Raw genomic sequence first — 16,925 nt, 5'->3', positions numbered from 1 at the left:
TCATATCATTGGCCTCTGATTTTCTTAACATGGAGATCATGATGAACAAGAACATTTGATATCTCATTTTTCAAATTCATTGAGGTAGTGTCACTAACACTTTTGATGACAAAAAATCTTTCTGTCAAAATCCCATGATTGTTCACAAACCTCAATATAATGGCCATTTGCTCTCGTTTAGATATATCTCGGGCTTCATCAACAAGAATACAAAAGTATTTATCTCCAACTTCTTCACGAACCATTTTTCGTACTCTATTGGCCATAATATGTAAAATCTCTTTCTGAATTTCTGGAGCGATATATTGGGCATTTTTTGGAGCATTCTCAAGCACAACTTCATCAATTTCTATATTCATTTTTGCAAAAGCCTTCACCAATTCAAGAAAATTTCCACGATTAGATGAAGATAGAGATTCATCGTTACCTCTAAAAGCACAACCTTGAAGTGCTAGCCAACGAACAGCTACAATTGAGGTGCTCAAACGCAGACGATTTTTCTCTTTTTCCTCTTTAGATTGTGCATGCATCACTTTATCAATATGTTGTGAGGGCCTCATCAAATTTTCAGCCCTTCTCTCACACATAGTATGAGGTGAAGAAGCTGCAGAACCAATATGGGAAAGAAAAGCACATGTTTTTCCTTGGTTTACCCTTTTCCAATTGTCAAATCCTTCATTGATCAATGCCGAGATATTAGATGAATTAACATCATTCAGGAAAAGAAAGCAATAGAAACAATATGCCTTATTTGTTGAAGGCGAATACTCCAACCAATAAAATTTCTGAAACTATTTTTTCTGAAAACGACGATTCTGGCTTCCAAATTTCGTACCTGGATACTCCAACATATCTGGTTGATAAGGCCCCATATTTAGATATGAACGTCTTATCTCATCTCGTACATTAACATGATATTCACATATCTGTTTTCTTTTTCCCGGATCTCGTTCAATAAAAGTAGACGAAGACTGATGATCGTCTCTAGGAGAGGAACATGAAGGAATTTGGATATTGGGAAATAGAAGACTTTCACTGGATTGATGTTGCATTGTAAGGACCGTAGGAATTGAAGTATCTTCACTAGTTTGACGATCTCTCTTCTTAAAGAAAGAAAATATCAATGTTTTTCCTTTCTTTGCAGCAGATTGATGTTCCATTTTAAAATAGTTCAAGTTATAATCTTAAACAAGAATAAAATGTATTTGGTCTCATCCTTATAAATGGTCCGGACTTGATTGGACGGATGTACGACGGTTTTTGGAACAACCGTCGCCATTAGCGACTGTTTTTTGAAAAACCGTCGCTAATAGCGACTGTTTTTATTCACATTTGAATAAACCGTCGCTAGTAGCGACGGTATAATTAAAACAGTCGCCGATCCCCATCGGCGACGGTTGTACAAACCGTCGCAAATATTAGCGACGGTTTGAAAAACCGTCGCTAAATTTTTGAAAATGCCCTTATATCAATCCATCTCTGAGCTCAACTATGGTTTAAAAAATTCTAGCACGAGTAAAAATGAAAACCTGGCTCCGTTATTGATTTTATGAGTCATGATTTTTTTTACTCTTATTTTAGGTGGTATTTTTGAAGATCATTGTGTGTTATTGGTCGGTAGAATTATCAAGAGCAAATATATCCATCATTAGTGGCTTTTTCCTAATTTTTTAAGCACTTCATTGTTTCTCGTATGAATAATCATGAGATGGGTGAATTTAAAGGATGATATTAAATGGATGTTTAAGATAAATTCCAAGTTTGATATTTGTTTATGGATTTTGATTATATTTAGTAAATTATAAAACTTGATATTTAAATATAATCTGTTTTTTTTTTTCGCCATTTAAAAAATTGTCGCATAAACGAATCCAAAGTTGACAGATCGAAAATATTTTCTTATCGACATTTGTGACTGTGATGATGAAAATTATTAAAAAAAAGAAGAAGCAATAAGCTATCTAGAATCTAGATATGCACGATGTGATTGATAATCCAACGGTTGAGGGATGTCCATCCGCGGAAACACGCAGCCGCTATCGCCCAATACTTTGGAATAATGGAATCTAACCCAACCCGACGAAAACCATATCCTCCTTCAACTAACCTAACTCTGGTTAAATCTACTCCAAAACTTCAACCCCACTCTTCCTCTTCTCCAATTCTCCACTTCTTTATATATCCACCACTCTTACTTCTTCCCACTTCCCAATTCCCCCATACCTCTCTCTCTCTCTGGTTTCTTCCTCTAGCTGTTTCTTGAAGCCGAGTCGCAGCTGGGTGGCAAGCCAATGTTAATTTGTTGCCTCTTGTTTGAAATTATTTGATGCATGTTGGTTGGTTTTCTGCAAGATTTGATTTTCGGTAGAGATGAGTTGTAATGGCTGCCGGATTCTGCGAAAGGGATGCAGTGAGGCTTGTGTTTTGAGGCCCTGTTTACAGTGGATTGACAGCGCCGAAGCGCAAGGGCACGCTACGGTCTTCGTAGCCAAGTTCTTTGGCCGCGCCGGGCTTATGTCCTTCATCTCCAACGTCGCAGAAAATCAAAGGCCTGGTAAATGTTTACAATTTGTATCATCTAGGTTTTCTTGTTTTGGTGATGTAAAATAGGAGACATGAAACTAAAGGGGACGTGTGTTTTTGCGTGTTTTGTTTGTGTTTGCACAGCTCTTTTTCAGTCCCTCCTTTTCGAAGCAGCCGGACGAACAGTGAACCCCGTCAACGGTGCGGTGGGGCTTCTGTGGACCGGGAACTGGCATGTCTGCCAGGCCGCGGTGGAGACCGTCCTCCGGGGTGGCGCGTTGAAGCCAATCCAGCAGTTTTTCGGCGATGCATCGAACCCCGACGCTTCCTCCGCGTGCCCAAACACGTGCAAGCTTCAAGACACTGGCATGATTTCGAGGTCCAAGGTGCATAAACGCCGCCGTTTCCCCGACGATCTGGCCAAGATCATGCAGCTATCCGATCTGGACCTCAGTCTATCGGCTGGTTTCCAGGGAAAGAAAGCAAACTCTTCACCCGAAAAGCGGCGCCTTGGAAGCCCATCGATGAACTCTGAAGAATCTATGACGACAACTTGTGGAGATCAAACAGCGAATGAAGCTAAACTTCTGAACCTCTTCACTTAGTTATCTCCCAAAAGCTGCTACAACATTTTTCTATTAGCTTTTTGCCATCTTTTCTCATTTCGTTTCTCTTGTTTTTCTTAGAACAACTTTTCCGGGAATTTTATTAATTCCGGCGAGATATTGTATATTCCCAGGCGCGAGATTTCTCTCTTTTTCTTCTTAATTATTGTGCAGCTGTAAAAGAAAAGGAGGGGAAAATGAATGTTTGCCTGTAATATAATTATTCTGTGCCCAATGACTGTTGGACTCGAGCTATATATTGTTCTACTCTTTCATTTTTTATTCTTACTCTCATTCTTAATCGTGTGTGCGCGCGCACACACATAGAATTGATAAACAAGTTATGGTAAGCTCATATATTCTCCAATTTTATCAATAAGTGATCGTGATCAGTGGCTGAAAATTTTGAGAAAAAATAATGAAATTCTATATAATATATTATTTGCTGCCAGATAATTAATTTCATTCGATCCTAAGGAATTATTGAAGAATCAAACCCAAAATCCCAATCCCATTGGAAAGATGCAATTAATCCTGGTTTCTTGGGGGTCAAATGCTGACTCTACCACAACTCAGAATGGTCCAGGAATTACGTGGGGTTTGGAAATTAACTAGCCATTCGTACTTATCCAAAGAAAATTATTGGACATTTCTTCAATATATTTTCTCTTTATAATATATATATATATATATATATATATATATATATATATAAACCCCAAAATATTAATTGGAAGAAAGTTGTGATAGGAACTGTGTCTAATTGGCTTTTATGAATGAATGAAATATTGTGTTTGGGGACCTTTCGGCGGACACAACAGCTTAATTCTTGGAGGGGCAAAGACAGATGGCAAAAACTTGTGTGAGACGGTTTCACGGGTCGTTTTTGTGAGACGGATCTCTTATTTGGGTCACCCATGAAAAAGTATCACTTTTTATGCTGAAAGTATTACTTTTTATTGTGAATATGGATAGGGTTGACCCGTCTCACGGATTATGATCCGTGAGACGGTCTCACATGAGACTCACTCAAGACAGATATATATCGCAAGAAAGAGTGAGTTGGCTTTCGGAGCGTGTAAGAGACGTGCGTCAATGTTTATTCCACTGAGATTCGTATATATACCAGAAATTATATTTTTTGTGTAATTTTATTATTTTGATGATAAATAATATAACACCCACAATGTAAACTGTGTACAAAATGTTAGATTAACATTTTGATAAATAAATAAATACAATAAAATCATGGGTAAGACCCAAAAGGATGGCCGTATACATACAAAGGAAAGGGGGGACAAAATAAAGTATACCTTAGATTTTCAATTCAAGTGGAAGCAAGTTGTACGGTCGACGTTGGAATTTTGTCTAAAATTATTTGGATTGGGAATTAAATTATGGAGAAGTTGGTGAAAAATCTCCAATTAAAATATTTCTTTGGATTCACTTTACTCACAAAATTGTGGTATTATGTCATACAAAATGTAGTACACTTCATGTGGAAATGTGGTACACTTCATGTGAAAATGTGGTATTAAAAAAGTACCCAGTACTGAACACAAAAAAAATCAACAGCTTGAGACTGAAGACCAATTTATCGTTAAATTATATCTATGGAGGCCCCCAACTTCCAGGCGTCTGCAATTCTGGATCCTGTGAACTATGGAGTCAATGCATAAGGTCCTACTTACGTTAAATCTATTTTTGAAAAAACTAATATAGTTTATTTTATTCACGGTTTTTTTTCGTAGATGTGAACGACTCTAGATACTCAACTCCATCAAATTTCGAGCCTGTAATCGAGCTGACCTCCGAGTAATTTTTGAGTCTTCTCAAGTAACTTGTGAGCTGTTCGAGTGTATATTAATTATATCTAAAAATTTAAAAAAAAAATCATATCAAGTTTTTCAAGATCGATCTTAAAAATTATTACTCGAATCGAGCTTTCGAATGATTGAAATTTTTTCCGAGCCGAACTCGACTTAGCTCGACTCCATTGAGCCCTAGTTTTTTTTTTTGTAATCATAGTCCAAATTTAGAGTATATTTTGGTCGGAGGTTTCCACGAATAGGCAGAAGGTTTCATATAACTGAAATTTAGGAATAGGCAGGTGGTCTCAAATCATGCTATGCTCGATCGGATTTTCTACAAAATATTTTTGTGAGCTTGCTGATAAAAAGATAGCCTGTCCTAGGTGGTGTATGCATGGTCGCCCAGCGTCTCGAATTTTAAATATGTGTAGGTGATCGTCTAATGTAATATATAATTTTTTTAAATTATTCGGTACATTTTTCAATCAATTTGTATTCGATAAAGATGATGATATGTCATTTATTTTGAGTTTGAATCTGATATATATGAATTATTAGAGAAATATGTATATGAACTAAAAGAGTTATATTCAAGTAAAAAAACCGTCTAAACTCCTAGACGACACACACACACACAGACTCAGCGTCCTCGCTGAGGTTTGCCCCACCATCCCAAACTCACGCGGAGTCGCTCTCATACCAAATGTCACGGCCCAACCCACTTGCGATATTGTCCGTTTTGGCACGATGCTTCATGGCTTTAAAATACGTCACAAAGGGTTGTTAGACGCTCATTTATATATATATATATACACACACACTCTCTCACGCGCATTTGTGTAAGGAGCACAAATCAAGGGCCTGATTTGCACTGGAAAAGACTTGGCTTGTGTGTGCAATCATACGAACACGACCTGATTTAGCAGTTGAAGTCGTCAATAAAATCTTACAAGAAATAATAGGAATTCGAAACCACTTGATGAGAAAGATTGTTGTTCTTGCATGTGACTTCATTCAAGTTTAACTAATTATTCTGAAGACAATCATTCAGAAAAAAAGTTAATACAAGTTTAGTGAAGTAATGTTTGTGTTGATAGATGCATCATTTTATTGTATCTTAAAACTTGAGAGTTAAGTCCGAATCAAAGTGAATTGAAAAAAAATATTATTATATTTTTGTTTAGAAGACCTTTAACATATGTATACTTTTAATTTAAATTACATACATAGTTAGAAAATTTGTAGGTAGACTATTTCTATAACTTGAAAAATCAACAAAAAATATCACAATAGAAATAGCAAATGGTCTGTTTAGTCATAAAAATAGCTAGATGGATGCAAGTTCTTGTATACTTGTTCTAATTGGAAGACACCATAAATATAAATGATAGTATGACATATTTGTGTTATATTTTTTCAATTTCTTTAGTTCAATTAATTTTGGAAAAAACATTATGACATTGTTGGAGTTCAATAATCGTCCTGGCTAGGTAGAACAATTAAACCATATCGCTCGAGCTGTTATACGGTTTAGAAGATTTGATTTGTACCATAATCACAAACTATAACTTTTGGTAAAGCGGTAAGTGTTCGATTTTACCATTGGTATAAGAGCCAAGGTAATGGATTAGATTCTCAGTGATTGCAAGGAGTACAATTATTGGAGAGATTGTTGGAGTTCAATAATTGTTCCTGCTAGATAGCACAAGCATTCGATCCTACAGATATATTAGAAACTCTTTTTTAGTCATCAAGTGATACAAAGAGCTACACTAAAAGAGTGTTCAGCTAAATCACTCGATGAATAAAATACATAACCAAATATATTAACATAAAAATGCCTTCCACGTGCAACGCACATGATATTTACTAGTAAATAAAAAAATCTACGCTTGTAAAATATTTTTATATTTATAAAGAAATAACATAACGATTATATTTTTACAAAGATAAATACAAAATCAACCACAACAGAAGTTTTTATTATATTTGATAATCGTGACCATTTATAACTGCTTTATAATTATCAATCTAAAACATAAATTAATAATAATAAAACAAAAATTTATTTCCTTGAACACTTACCAAATCTTATTTATTTCACGATGTTCTTGAAACAACATGATCTTTATGTGCTTTACATTCACAAATCAACAAAGTATGTTATTGAACCAACTTGTGTTGATGATCAACAAATCTCTCTAATTAAACCTTCCACAATCAAACCGGATATTTCCATTTCTTCCGGTCTTGACCCCGATCCGACCCAACTTAGTCATAGCTTGAACAAAAGAAGCATCAAAGATCTGCGAATTGGAGGCCCAAGTATTGACAGTGGGCCTTGACCTCGAGTCCGTGAATAGGCTTTGATCCGAGGTGAAAAGGCCCATTCCATTCTGAAGGTTCTTGAAGTATGCATTGTCAAATTTCCTGGGTGTTGTAGGGTCCATGTCGATGGCAATCTGAGGGTCAACATTTTTGGGGCACATTTGTTGTAATTGGGTCGCGTATTGCCTGTTCAGGGTTGGGTCCACCGGGTTGGATGCGCTGAAGTTGTAGATCCGGTTCGCGAATCTGCTGCAGTGGGAGAATCCAACGGTGTGGCATGCTGCACGAGGTATATGATCATAGGATGTAAATGGGCTTATTTGATTTTATCCATTTGTGGAAAAGTTGAAGCTAGCTATTCATGAATCACGTGGTGTGGGCTTCAATCACTTTAGTTGAATAGATAGAATCACATACAAGAATAATCTTACATAAATTCTGCTTATTCATTTCAAAATTCCTTGTATATTTTTCATTACAACTTTGCAAGTGCGGGAATATTTTTTATGACAGTTATATATTTGGTTCAACCGGTCTTGGCAGATTACTTTTTGGGCCGGATTCCTAACCAACATCCATGCATATATATATATATATATATATATATATATATATATATATATATATATTTGCTTTTGTTTTACTTTCGGCCATATGCTATATATCAGCTTTGGGTAATTTACACGTAAAAGGACAAGTTTAAGAAAATGTTGAGCACAAACATGGCGATGTACAGATTCAGAAATATCGATGCGACCTTAATACGGCCCTCAAATTTGCGAAAAAAGAAGTTAGAACATCAGCCTACGTTGAAAACAAAACATTGGATCAAAACGAAAAATTACCGGAGAGAGCAATCATATCTGTCTGAGTTAATCCGCTTCTAGCAAACATGGCATTAAGCTGATCCAAGTTGAAGGTCGGCTGAGGCAGATTTCCCTGCACACTTGCAGCCGTTGAAGTCATCCCATCTAATCTCCCTAATTCCACAGCATATGAGGGTCCACCCGCCTACACGAACTCCATTAAAATGACCATATAAAAGATATTCAAACTCAATACATTAATATTATATTGCTTAGAAATATGATTCTCATCTCCAAAAAAAATCGACTACACAAACCAACGCAATGACGTCCCTCGCAGCCATCACAAGAATATCTGCACAAGAAACCTTGTTCTTGCAGCTGGCAACCGCATCAACTGCTGCTTTGGCTTTAATCACAGTGTCAAATCCATCCCCAGCCAATGATAAATTATCCGGATGATCTTTTTCCGCCGTATTCCCTGGAGTTGATGCCACTATAACCGATGCATCGCAACCCTGTGGAAAAAAGTTCAGTTTTTTTTTTTTTTATAAAAAAAAAACCGGAATAGAAATTTGTGAAAAGGATTGATCGAAATGGTACGTACCGAGACGAAACAGTCGTGGAAGAGGAGACGGATGGTCGCCGGGACTGTAACGAAAGTTTGACTGAATTTCGTCTTGACGGCCTCTCGAACGATGTTTTCAACATTTGGGCAAATGTTTGCATAGAAATTTTGTCTGAGTTGTGCTGAAGCCGAGCTCGAGAACAGAATAATGATCAAAGAAAGTGGTAACAATAAAGTAGTTTGATGCTTATACGAACCCATTTAAAGTGGTAGTGTGCCAACCAAGTATTAGTTTGGTGCAAGAAGTGACTCAATTTATATGATGAAATAAAGTTTGAAACTTGCACAAGATTCACGGGTACTATATGGCCATCTAATCAAAATAAAAACATGTTTTTTTTTTACTAATAAATGCAAATTTTTGGGAAAAAAGTACATCCCTTAAGTTAGCACAATTTGGCTTTTGGTTATGTAAGTTGTCAGAATTTTGTTCTTCTATTTGTTTCTAGAATCTCAAAAAATGACTGAAGTAAAAAAAAAATGAACTTATTGTATTATAATCAAATTTGGACAACTTATAGGACAAAAAAAAAAGAAGAAAACAAACATCTTAAAAGAACGAGTTTGCCATAATTTTTCCAGATTTTCTAATTAAAAAAATTAAATGTTATATATACTTTGGTTTGTCCTGGAAATGATTGATGTTTCTAGTTAAATCCAAATGTGTAAACAATTAAAAGTAGTCAAATTTGCCAGTTGCCGTCGAATATTTCTACTTAGAAAAATAAAAACGATAATGCAGAAAAGTTATTAGTGTTCGGGTGCGCTTGTTCATATTGATATGTGATTCGAAAGAGACATTTGAAGGTGAATTTTATTTATTTAATTCTGGCCGCCTTAATTTTTTATTACTAACAGAAACATATATAAAAAAATACTATAGTTGTTGCAATGTTATATTTTGCCTGCTTTCCTAGTTGACTAGTAATAGTGAATATATTCTTGAAATGATGAAAGCAAAAGGTGATGGAATCCCCCAAATGCATCATATATAATTACAATGGGCTTTCTTGCGCAGTTTCACAATTCACCATGCTACGTTAGAAAGGGAAAAATAAAATAAAAAAATTCCCTTCGCTCTGTCGACATATATATGATCACGTTTGTATTATATATAGTAATATATTAAGATCGAAATAATAACGGTAAGGTAAATCTTTTGCATACGGAGAAATTCTTCCCGTGTAAGATAGAAAAAATGATGTCACAACACCGTAATTTCTTCATACTTCTAGCGATAGCCAAAATTATAAAAATCAATGAGTTTGACATCATTTCTGAACATATGCATAAACTTTTCTAATAATCAATAATTAAAAACAAAAGAAATGATCGAGAAACATGTCATAGACAATGTTCTCCAAATAATTAATAGAGAAAACGAGTTGCAAATTTGACATATATATACTTTTAATTATTGATCATAATCTACTTTAGATAGTGAAGTCTTTAGGATATGTATATTAATTAGGGCAACATTAAAGTCTTCATAGAATCCCGCCTTCACTCGAAGCAAATTAATGGTATGTTTATAGTCGCATGAATGGTCAAACTCAAATCAAAATAATTTATATATTATTAGTAGTTACATATTTAATTCGAAATATTGGTAAACTAAAACATGCCATGCTCGATGTTATTGTATGGAAGTAAGAAACTTCTTGACAAAGAATGATGTATGGAAGAGTTTGAAGAAAAATAGGTGCCATGTATGCTTTCGTTTAATGGAACTCACCAGCAGAACACAAGTGGAAGAATTCTTTTGTCAAGCTTGGATGGTTTTGGGGGAAAGGTGTAGGACGGTACACAATGGTGAGGATCGCAATCTGCGATTCCCATCTAACGGGGTGGCTGGCTACTTGGATGAATACGGACAAGCAAAGATGGACAGCTCGAACTCCCGTCCTATGCCTGTATTCCCGAAACCAGGATCCATTGTCTATGGGGATCGCAATTCGAGAAGGGCTCGAGATTGTTCGGGACAAAGGTTTCCATCGTGTGATTTTATCAACCGACCCACTCTTGGCAATACAAGCAGTTACAAAGCCAAAAAGTGATTTAAGTTATGTTGGTATATGCTTCAGAAGTAAAAGATTTATTATCGCAATAGACTGTTTTCCAAGCCAGGAGGTCGGCTACAACGGTGGCCTAATCTTCAGCAAAATTTGCCTGTTCTTCCCCATACCATGTTAATAAGTGTTTGAGAATTTTCCATATTGGCTGGTCTTCTTGTAACGAAAAATATTAGCCCTCAATAATAAACGTTACGAGTTTTCCTGTAAAATTAAAAAAATATGTTCCATCTAAAAATTTATTTATCTAAGAGATACGGTTGCATAATGGAACAAGGGTTGTTACATAGGAATAGGACATTAATTAGTTCGTTTCAAATTATATTTTTTTAAAACTTTATGTTAATTTTTTGTTATTGTATAATATTAGTTTTGTCATGTATCTTTGTAAATCATGCACTGAATTTGGGACATTATAATTTAAAATTTTCTGAATTTATTGTTGGTATCCATGAGGCTTCTGGCATCCAATATCTTATGGAATAATATATTCTTCAGAATTGAGGACTGAAGCATTATATGGATGTGCACATTTATGTGAGTATCGATAAAGTGATATTCACATATTGGATATACAATTTTTCTTTTTTTGTGTTTCATCACATCATAGACGAATGACACAGTGAGTTTGCAACATCATATCAAAATCGATATATTGGGTTTTTTTTTTTTAAATAAAAATTCTGGTTAGTATGTGATGTATGATCACACATAAAGAAGGCTGGAGTTGGTAAGGTGGGAAATCCACATCAAAACTAAATTGTTCACCCAGTTGTTTAGATTATTTTTTTTTTTAATATAACCTATTTAATATTTTATTGGATAATTAGCTTATACGTGCAAGAAATCGTAGTTTAAATTAATAAACTTTGTTATATAACCATGTAGTATTATTTTATTGTGAAATTAATGTAAAACGATGACAAAGTGAACTAAAAAAAATCTATTAATATATTGATTTCCTTTATCTTTTCATTATTGTTCAAAAAATTAATTCGTACAGAAACATTAGTAATGATCAAAGCACAAATGCAAAATCGAAATTACTGTATAATAAATGAATTATCATGTTAGTTTAAAGTATTTCTTTTAGTTGGGAGAGATCTGGGTTTGTTATAATCTCATCTCAAACTTTGGACTCACCAAAACTTTCTTGCTCTGTCACATAAAATCAGAGGATGAATTGGTAATTTCTTGACCCGCCAAAATGGTGGGTCGGCCCACAACACCTTGCCTAATCTGACGCAAAATCGATTAGACAAATCATATAAAATAAGTAAGATGAGTTGATAATTTCCGATTTCCGCATTTCCTGTGTTTTGGTAGTTCTCCTCTTCCAATTGATAATTTCGTGGGTAAAAACTAGGAATCCAAATTTCAAATAAAAGGTGATTTGAAATCATTCAAAATTTATACTTTTCCCCTTCTCAAAAAAGATCACATGAATGGTGTCTATTTACTCTTAATTTCCATGCTAACAAGGCTTGGGACACATATGCAAGAAAGGGCACCAGAAACATGACATCTATGGCCAAATTATCATTACATATGTAGCAGCCTTTAATGTTTATTATGTATATTGTACAGTAATAAATATATTTTTTCAATTCTGCCATTTAAATTATTTATTATCTGGAGGTGAAGGCACATATATATCTTCTGATATATGAAATATTGATTTCCAAGCTTTAAAATGTGTTTATATTCCGCACATTGGAGAAGCTGCTGAATCCATGCGACAAAGACTTCTTGAGAATTTTCATGCTGAAGCACGAAGAATATAAACACATTTTAAAGCTTGGAAATCAAAATTTAATTTTGATTTCCAATCAAAATGTGCTTGCACTAAGAATTTTATACAGACATCACAAAGAAACTATTGCTAAGCAAAAACATGGAAAAGGGACTACAACAAAGCAGATGGAATTGCATTTGAACCTGTTAATGGAGTTAAATGTGCTAAAAACCCTTATAGAGAAGGCAACTAAAAGATGAAAATACCGTTCCCACCTCAATCAACATGCCAAAATATCCAAACGTTGGGTGTTTTCAGTTGTATTTTTAAATCACAAGTAGATTTGAACTTGTATTAATTTTTTAAAGGGTTTTTTTAGCACGTTAAAGCTTATACATGAATCTCAAATGCAATTTTTACCCAACAATAATGGCCAAGATCTCTTTTCCGAGGTTTAAACATGTGTGTGTGATCACGAAATAGAGTGCCGCCTGTCTTTCCCTGCTTTAACTCTGCCTTTGAAACCCGGTGTGTTCCCCTCAGGCCGAATAAACCTGCCAAGTTTCCTCGACACGGAGCTTAACAATGATTTCCGGGCCGAAAAAGGCTTATCCGCAATGGACATTGTGCGCGAGATAACCGAAGGATTGGGATGATCACCTGGTATTTTAATTGAAGGATTTTCTCTGTCTTTCAATCTCATTTTCATCTTCAATAGCTCCAGTTTCAGGTCCTCATTTTCCCTCTGTAGATTTGTGATCGACTCTTCACCTGGAATCGAGTGAATTTCCATCGGTTCTGGGGTTTTAGGTGAATTAAGAGCAGGGGACGATTCGTGGAGTCCACCATCCACGACTTCCCCATGGCGTTGCTGCTCGTGGTAAAGAACTTGAACAACTGTTTGAACCGGAAGCCTGTCGTTTTGAGCTGCATGTGCACAAGCTTCACGAGATAGCTTTTGACAGTCCATTAAACTGCAAATCTTCTTCCTCTCCCTGTCGCTTAACGCGGGATGTGCCTATACAACGGAATGGTTTAGATAAAAAAAACATTGTGCATAAGACCTCACGATTTTTGAATTTCTATATAATCAACATACCTTTAAGTATATGTCAATGGCTCTATACATTCCATCATCAGTTATTCTATACTGTTCAGGGATAAGTTCTGCGAAGTCAAGGAACCTGGGAACGGAGAAGTTATGATCAGAAGCAATTTCTGCAAGGTAATTCTCAATTAATCTTGTCACATTCTCCATCTCATTTGATGAATGGGAGATGTAACATTGGTCTGCATCATATCCCACTCTGTTTATCTCCATTCTACTTTCGAAAAAATTCATTGTGATTCGCTGTATGGTCTGGACATCGAACAATGTGTCTCCTCTTAAAGAATAAGAAGGAATTAATAAATCATCTATCACAGCTTGTCCCAGTTGAGAAGCAATCATCTTCTCCAAGTCAAGCCGGCAAGCAAATGTTGTGGCTAAACATATCGCAGCTCGAAGAAGCATAGACAGGAAGCTAACAGGCATTGAGTTCTTCTCTCTTGGAAGAAGACCAACCATCACTTCTAAGACGACCCTTTTTTCGTGCTGTTGTTTTGTATCGATCTTCTTTCGGCCCTTTCCAAACAACTCCTGGAATGTTCAGAAAAATGTGTCACATTAGCGAGTCTGTATACTGCATAATAAGCAAATTCATGGAGCAAGACCTCACCAAACCTCGAAGAGATTTCTGAGCATAAAGCATTAGTATTGGACCAAGTGCATATTTCTTGAATCCCCTAGATATCATTTTAACAATAACCCGTTGAAACAGATCGATTCGAAGCAGTGTCAAATCTTCAGCCCACCAATCCACAACAGGCTTCGAGACAAGAAAATTATACGAAACCGAGTGATGTAACTCTCCACTTTTGGGCTCCACCGGCGCAGCAAATTGGCTATCTCTACACGCAATAGAGACTATTGTATCAATGCATCGACTCGCCAGTTTAACATTTTCTGCCACGGGAAAAAGATTTTCACAAGAACGTAATATGAACACTGCCCCTGCAAGACTCGTTAATACTACTTCATTTACGTACGCTTCGGTTCTTCCGATTAAGTTTCCGACCGCGTAATTCTCAGTCATTTCAAGAAACTCGGCCACGCATCTTAGAATCGATATGTTTTCTGTACTGATTTCGAAGTTAACTCCATAGCAAAATTTTGCTGCAAGTTCGAATGCGTCCGCCCCTCCAGGGATATCGGAGAGTTCGATGATTGAAAGATCAGCATCCATGGATTCTGAAACCAGTTTCCTCATGTATCCACTTTTCGACACCAAAGGAAACTGTACGTTTCAACATATATCAAATTTACTCAATTCTTATCAATGAAATTTAACCAAAAATGACGTTGAATAACAAAACCCAACTGACATAAATCAAGAAATTGGTGAATTATTAGCATTATATCTATTGATAACAATATCTACCTTGTGCAGCGAGAAGGAGGTTCCTCCAGCAATAACAGTAACATCGGTAGGAATCTCATGGGAAAAAACCCTGTTGAATATCAAAAGAAAAAGCTCAGATTCTACCTCCACTCCCAAAATCAAGAACATACATATCTTGCACACGCGCGCGCGCGAAAGATTATTAAAGAAGAAATCAAGTTGACCATTCGCTAGTCCTCTTCATGGTAGCAGAAAGGCGATGTTTTTTCTTGGACTAAATATTTGCATAATTGGATTGTGCAGTGTGCTGCTTGTGGTCAAGATCCAGCATCTTGATATTTAATTATTTTTATTTTATGGCGACTCAGCTTCGCTGCATTAAACTGAAGTGAACGTACAGTGAATCTGTTCCCCTTCGTTCCTGGACATCGATAAAAAATAATCGATAACCGTGTATTTTTCTTTCTCAACAGTTATCTCACTTGGTTCAACATATGATAAATAATTCTAAAAATATTAAATTATATATTTTAAAGTATATTTTTATTAAATAAAAATGATGGAAAATAAATGCAATCGCAACATGTGTGTTCGGTCATTCATTTTGAAGAAATTCAATTTTCTTGCTTTGTTTTAATTAAAAAAATAGGATTTGGATTAGATTTGAATGCATACTATCCATAAAGAAATTTGGATTTGGATTAGATTCGAATGCATACCATCCAATCTTTACAAAACTACTCTTCTTTGAAAACAAACAAAAAAAAGTTAAAATATCTTAAACTAAGCAAAAACTTGTGTGAGACGATCTCACGGGTCGAATTTGTGAGACGAAACTCTTATTTGGGTTATCCATGAAAATGTATACATTTTTATGTTAAAAATATTACTTTTTATTGTAAATATGGGTAGGATTGACCCGTCTCACAGATTAGTATCCGTGAGACGGTCTCATATGAGACTCACTCCTTAAACTATTGGCTCGTAATCGAGAAACGACTTCCAAATAGTGACATTTTCCATATTGTACAAATCTGCAATGGTTTCCTTCTACGTATCTATTTATTATTACATGGTTTTTTTAGATATGAGATTTTGTGAACTAATTTCTTCTTTTTAAGCAACTCTTAAAAAAATATCGAGTGAGTACGTAGGATTTGGATGTTCGATTTCACTTAAAAGCAACTTCTCCATTCGTGTTCTTATTTAAATTGACAATCAAAAAAATTTCCTATTTGATGTTTGGTTGCACTTATAATAATTGACGACACTCGGCGTCTCATTTACAAGTATTAGAGTATATCTTTTGTGAGATGGTCTGACGAATCTTTATCTGTGAGATAGGTCATCTATCATACCGATATTTATAATAAAAAGTAATACTCTTAACATAAAAAGTAATATTTTTTCATAGATGATCTAAATAAGATATTTGCCTCATAAAATACGACCCGTAAGACCGTCTCACACAAGTTTTTGCCCAAGTATTAAAAAAAAATTGATATTACTAAGAAATATATTTTATATTCAACCTTCCGACTCAAAACTACTACGATGATTGACACACTATATCCAGTAACAATGGTTCACCTTTAAATTTCTAGAAGAGAGGTATATTTATTTTTTTTTTCTTCATATAATTAGCATATATGTACACAGAAACGGAGCCCAACAGGCGGATGGGTGCGACCACCTTCTCAATTTTTTATTTTATCGAATATAGGTTTAAAATTAAATATATATTTTTCGCCTTTCCTCTTATTATTTGTTTCCACTTCACATGTTTCTAGCGATTCACATAACAATGTTACTCACACAACACGTTTGTATATCGGTTGGCCATAAAAAAATTATCTTTTGTTTCAATATATTATATATTTCATATAATTTAAAATATTTTTTTTCAGAAAAAGTATATTTTCAAAAAAACAAATACTAAAAATGGATGTATATGAATTTACACAAACAAATTTAAG

The 16,925-nt window shown here is 35.1% G+C and overlaps 4 protein-coding genes across 4 annotated transcripts; 1 reads left to right on the top strand and 3 right to left on the bottom strand.

Moving 5' to 3' along the window:
- Window positions 1-5: 5 nt before the first annotated feature.
- LOC140821326 (uncharacterized) lies at window positions 6-1,160 on the bottom strand. Its single transcript, XM_073181798.1, has 2 exons — window positions 836-1,160; window positions 6-604 (listed from the first exon to the last, which is right to left on the bottom strand). The coding sequence occupies exons 1-2, from the start codon at window positions 1,158-1,160 to the stop codon at window positions 6-8; spliced, it is 924 nt and encodes a 307-aa protein (XP_073037899.1).
- Window positions 1,161-2,141: 981 nt separating this feature from the next.
- On the top strand, window positions 2,142-3,379 carry LOC140821311 (LOB domain-containing protein 37-like). The gene is made up of 2 exons (XM_073181777.1): window positions 2,142-2,554; window positions 2,668-3,379. The coding sequence occupies exons 1-2, from the start codon at window positions 2,371-2,373 to the stop codon at window positions 3,126-3,128; spliced, it is 645 nt and encodes a 214-aa protein (XP_073037878.1). The 5' UTR covers window positions 2,142-2,370; the 3' UTR covers window positions 3,129-3,379.
- Window positions 3,380-6,903: 3,524 nt separating this feature from the next.
- On the bottom strand, window positions 6,904-8,988 carry LOC140821322 (peroxidase 73-like). The gene is made up of 4 exons (XM_073181794.1): window positions 8,681-8,988; window positions 8,391-8,591; window positions 8,113-8,278; window positions 6,904-7,547 (listed from the first exon to the last, which is right to left on the bottom strand). The coding sequence occupies exons 1-4, from the start codon at window positions 8,900-8,902 to the stop codon at window positions 7,141-7,143; spliced, it is 996 nt and encodes a 331-aa protein (XP_073037895.1). The 5' UTR covers window positions 8,903-8,988; the 3' UTR covers window positions 6,904-7,140.
- Window positions 8,989-12,804: 3,816 nt separating this feature from the next.
- LOC140821309 (BTB/POZ domain-containing protein SR1IP1-like) lies at window positions 12,805-15,358 on the bottom strand. The gene is made up of 5 exons (XM_073181774.1): window positions 15,174-15,358; window positions 14,989-15,058; window positions 14,227-14,844; window positions 13,608-14,147; window positions 12,805-13,526 (listed from the first exon to the last, which is right to left on the bottom strand). Exons 1-5 carry the CDS (start codon window positions 15,191-15,193, stop codon window positions 12,981-12,983), a joined length of 1,794 nt encoding a protein of 597 aa, XP_073037875.1. The 5' UTR covers window positions 15,194-15,358; the 3' UTR covers window positions 12,805-12,980.
- Between the last annotated feature and the right edge of the window lie 1,567 nt (window positions 15,359-16,925).

The sequence above is a fragment of the Primulina eburnea genome, unplaced genomic scaffold, assembly GCF_022965805.1.
Source record: "Primulina eburnea isolate SZY01 unplaced genomic scaffold, ASM2296580v1 ctg507_ERROPOS390280, whole genome shotgun sequence".
Taxonomy (NCBI): Eukaryota; Viridiplantae; Streptophyta; class Magnoliopsida; order Lamiales; family Gesneriaceae; genus Primulina; species Primulina eburnea.
The sequence above is the reverse complement of the archived record's forward strand: the minus strand, read 5'-3'. Positions and strand labels throughout refer to the sequence as shown.

Coding starts and splice junctions, on each gene's coding strand:
- LOC140821326 (XM_073181798.1), bottom strand. CDS start 1,160: ATGGAACATCAATCTGCTGCAAAGAAAGGAAAAACATTGATATTTTCT. Junction 605..835: donor AGATATGTTGGAGTATCCAG/GTACGAAATTTG, acceptor TTGGTTCTGCAG/CTTCTTCACCTCATACTATG.
- LOC140821311 (XM_073181777.1), top strand. CDS start 2,371: ATGAGTTGTAATGGCTGCCGGATTCTGCGAAAGGGATGCAGTGAGGCT. Junction 2,555..2,667: donor CGCAGAAAATCAAAGGCCTG/GTAAATGTTTAC, acceptor GTGTTTGCACAG/CTCTTTTTCAGTCCCTCCTT.
- LOC140821322 (XM_073181794.1), bottom strand. CDS start 8,902: ATGGGTTCGTATAAGCATCAAACTACTTTATTGTTACCACTTTCTTTG. Junction 8,592..8,680: donor TCCACGACTGTTTCGTCTCG/GTACGTACCATT, acceptor TTTTTTCCACAG/GGTTGCGATGCATCGGTTAT. Junction 8,279..8,390: donor CGAGGGACGTCATTGCGTTG/GTTTGTGTAGTC, acceptor GAGTTCGTGTAG/GCGGGTGGACCCTCATATGC.
- LOC140821309 (XM_073181774.1), bottom strand. CDS start 15,193: ATGAAGAGGACTAGCGAATG. Junction 15,059..15,173: donor ATGAAGAGGACTAGCGAATG/GTCAACTTGATT, acceptor GATATTCAACAG/GGTTTTTTCCCATGAGATTC. Junction 13,527..13,607: donor CCATTGACATATACTTAAAG/GTATGTTGATTA, acceptor TCCGTTGTATAG/GCACATCCCGCGTTAAGCGA.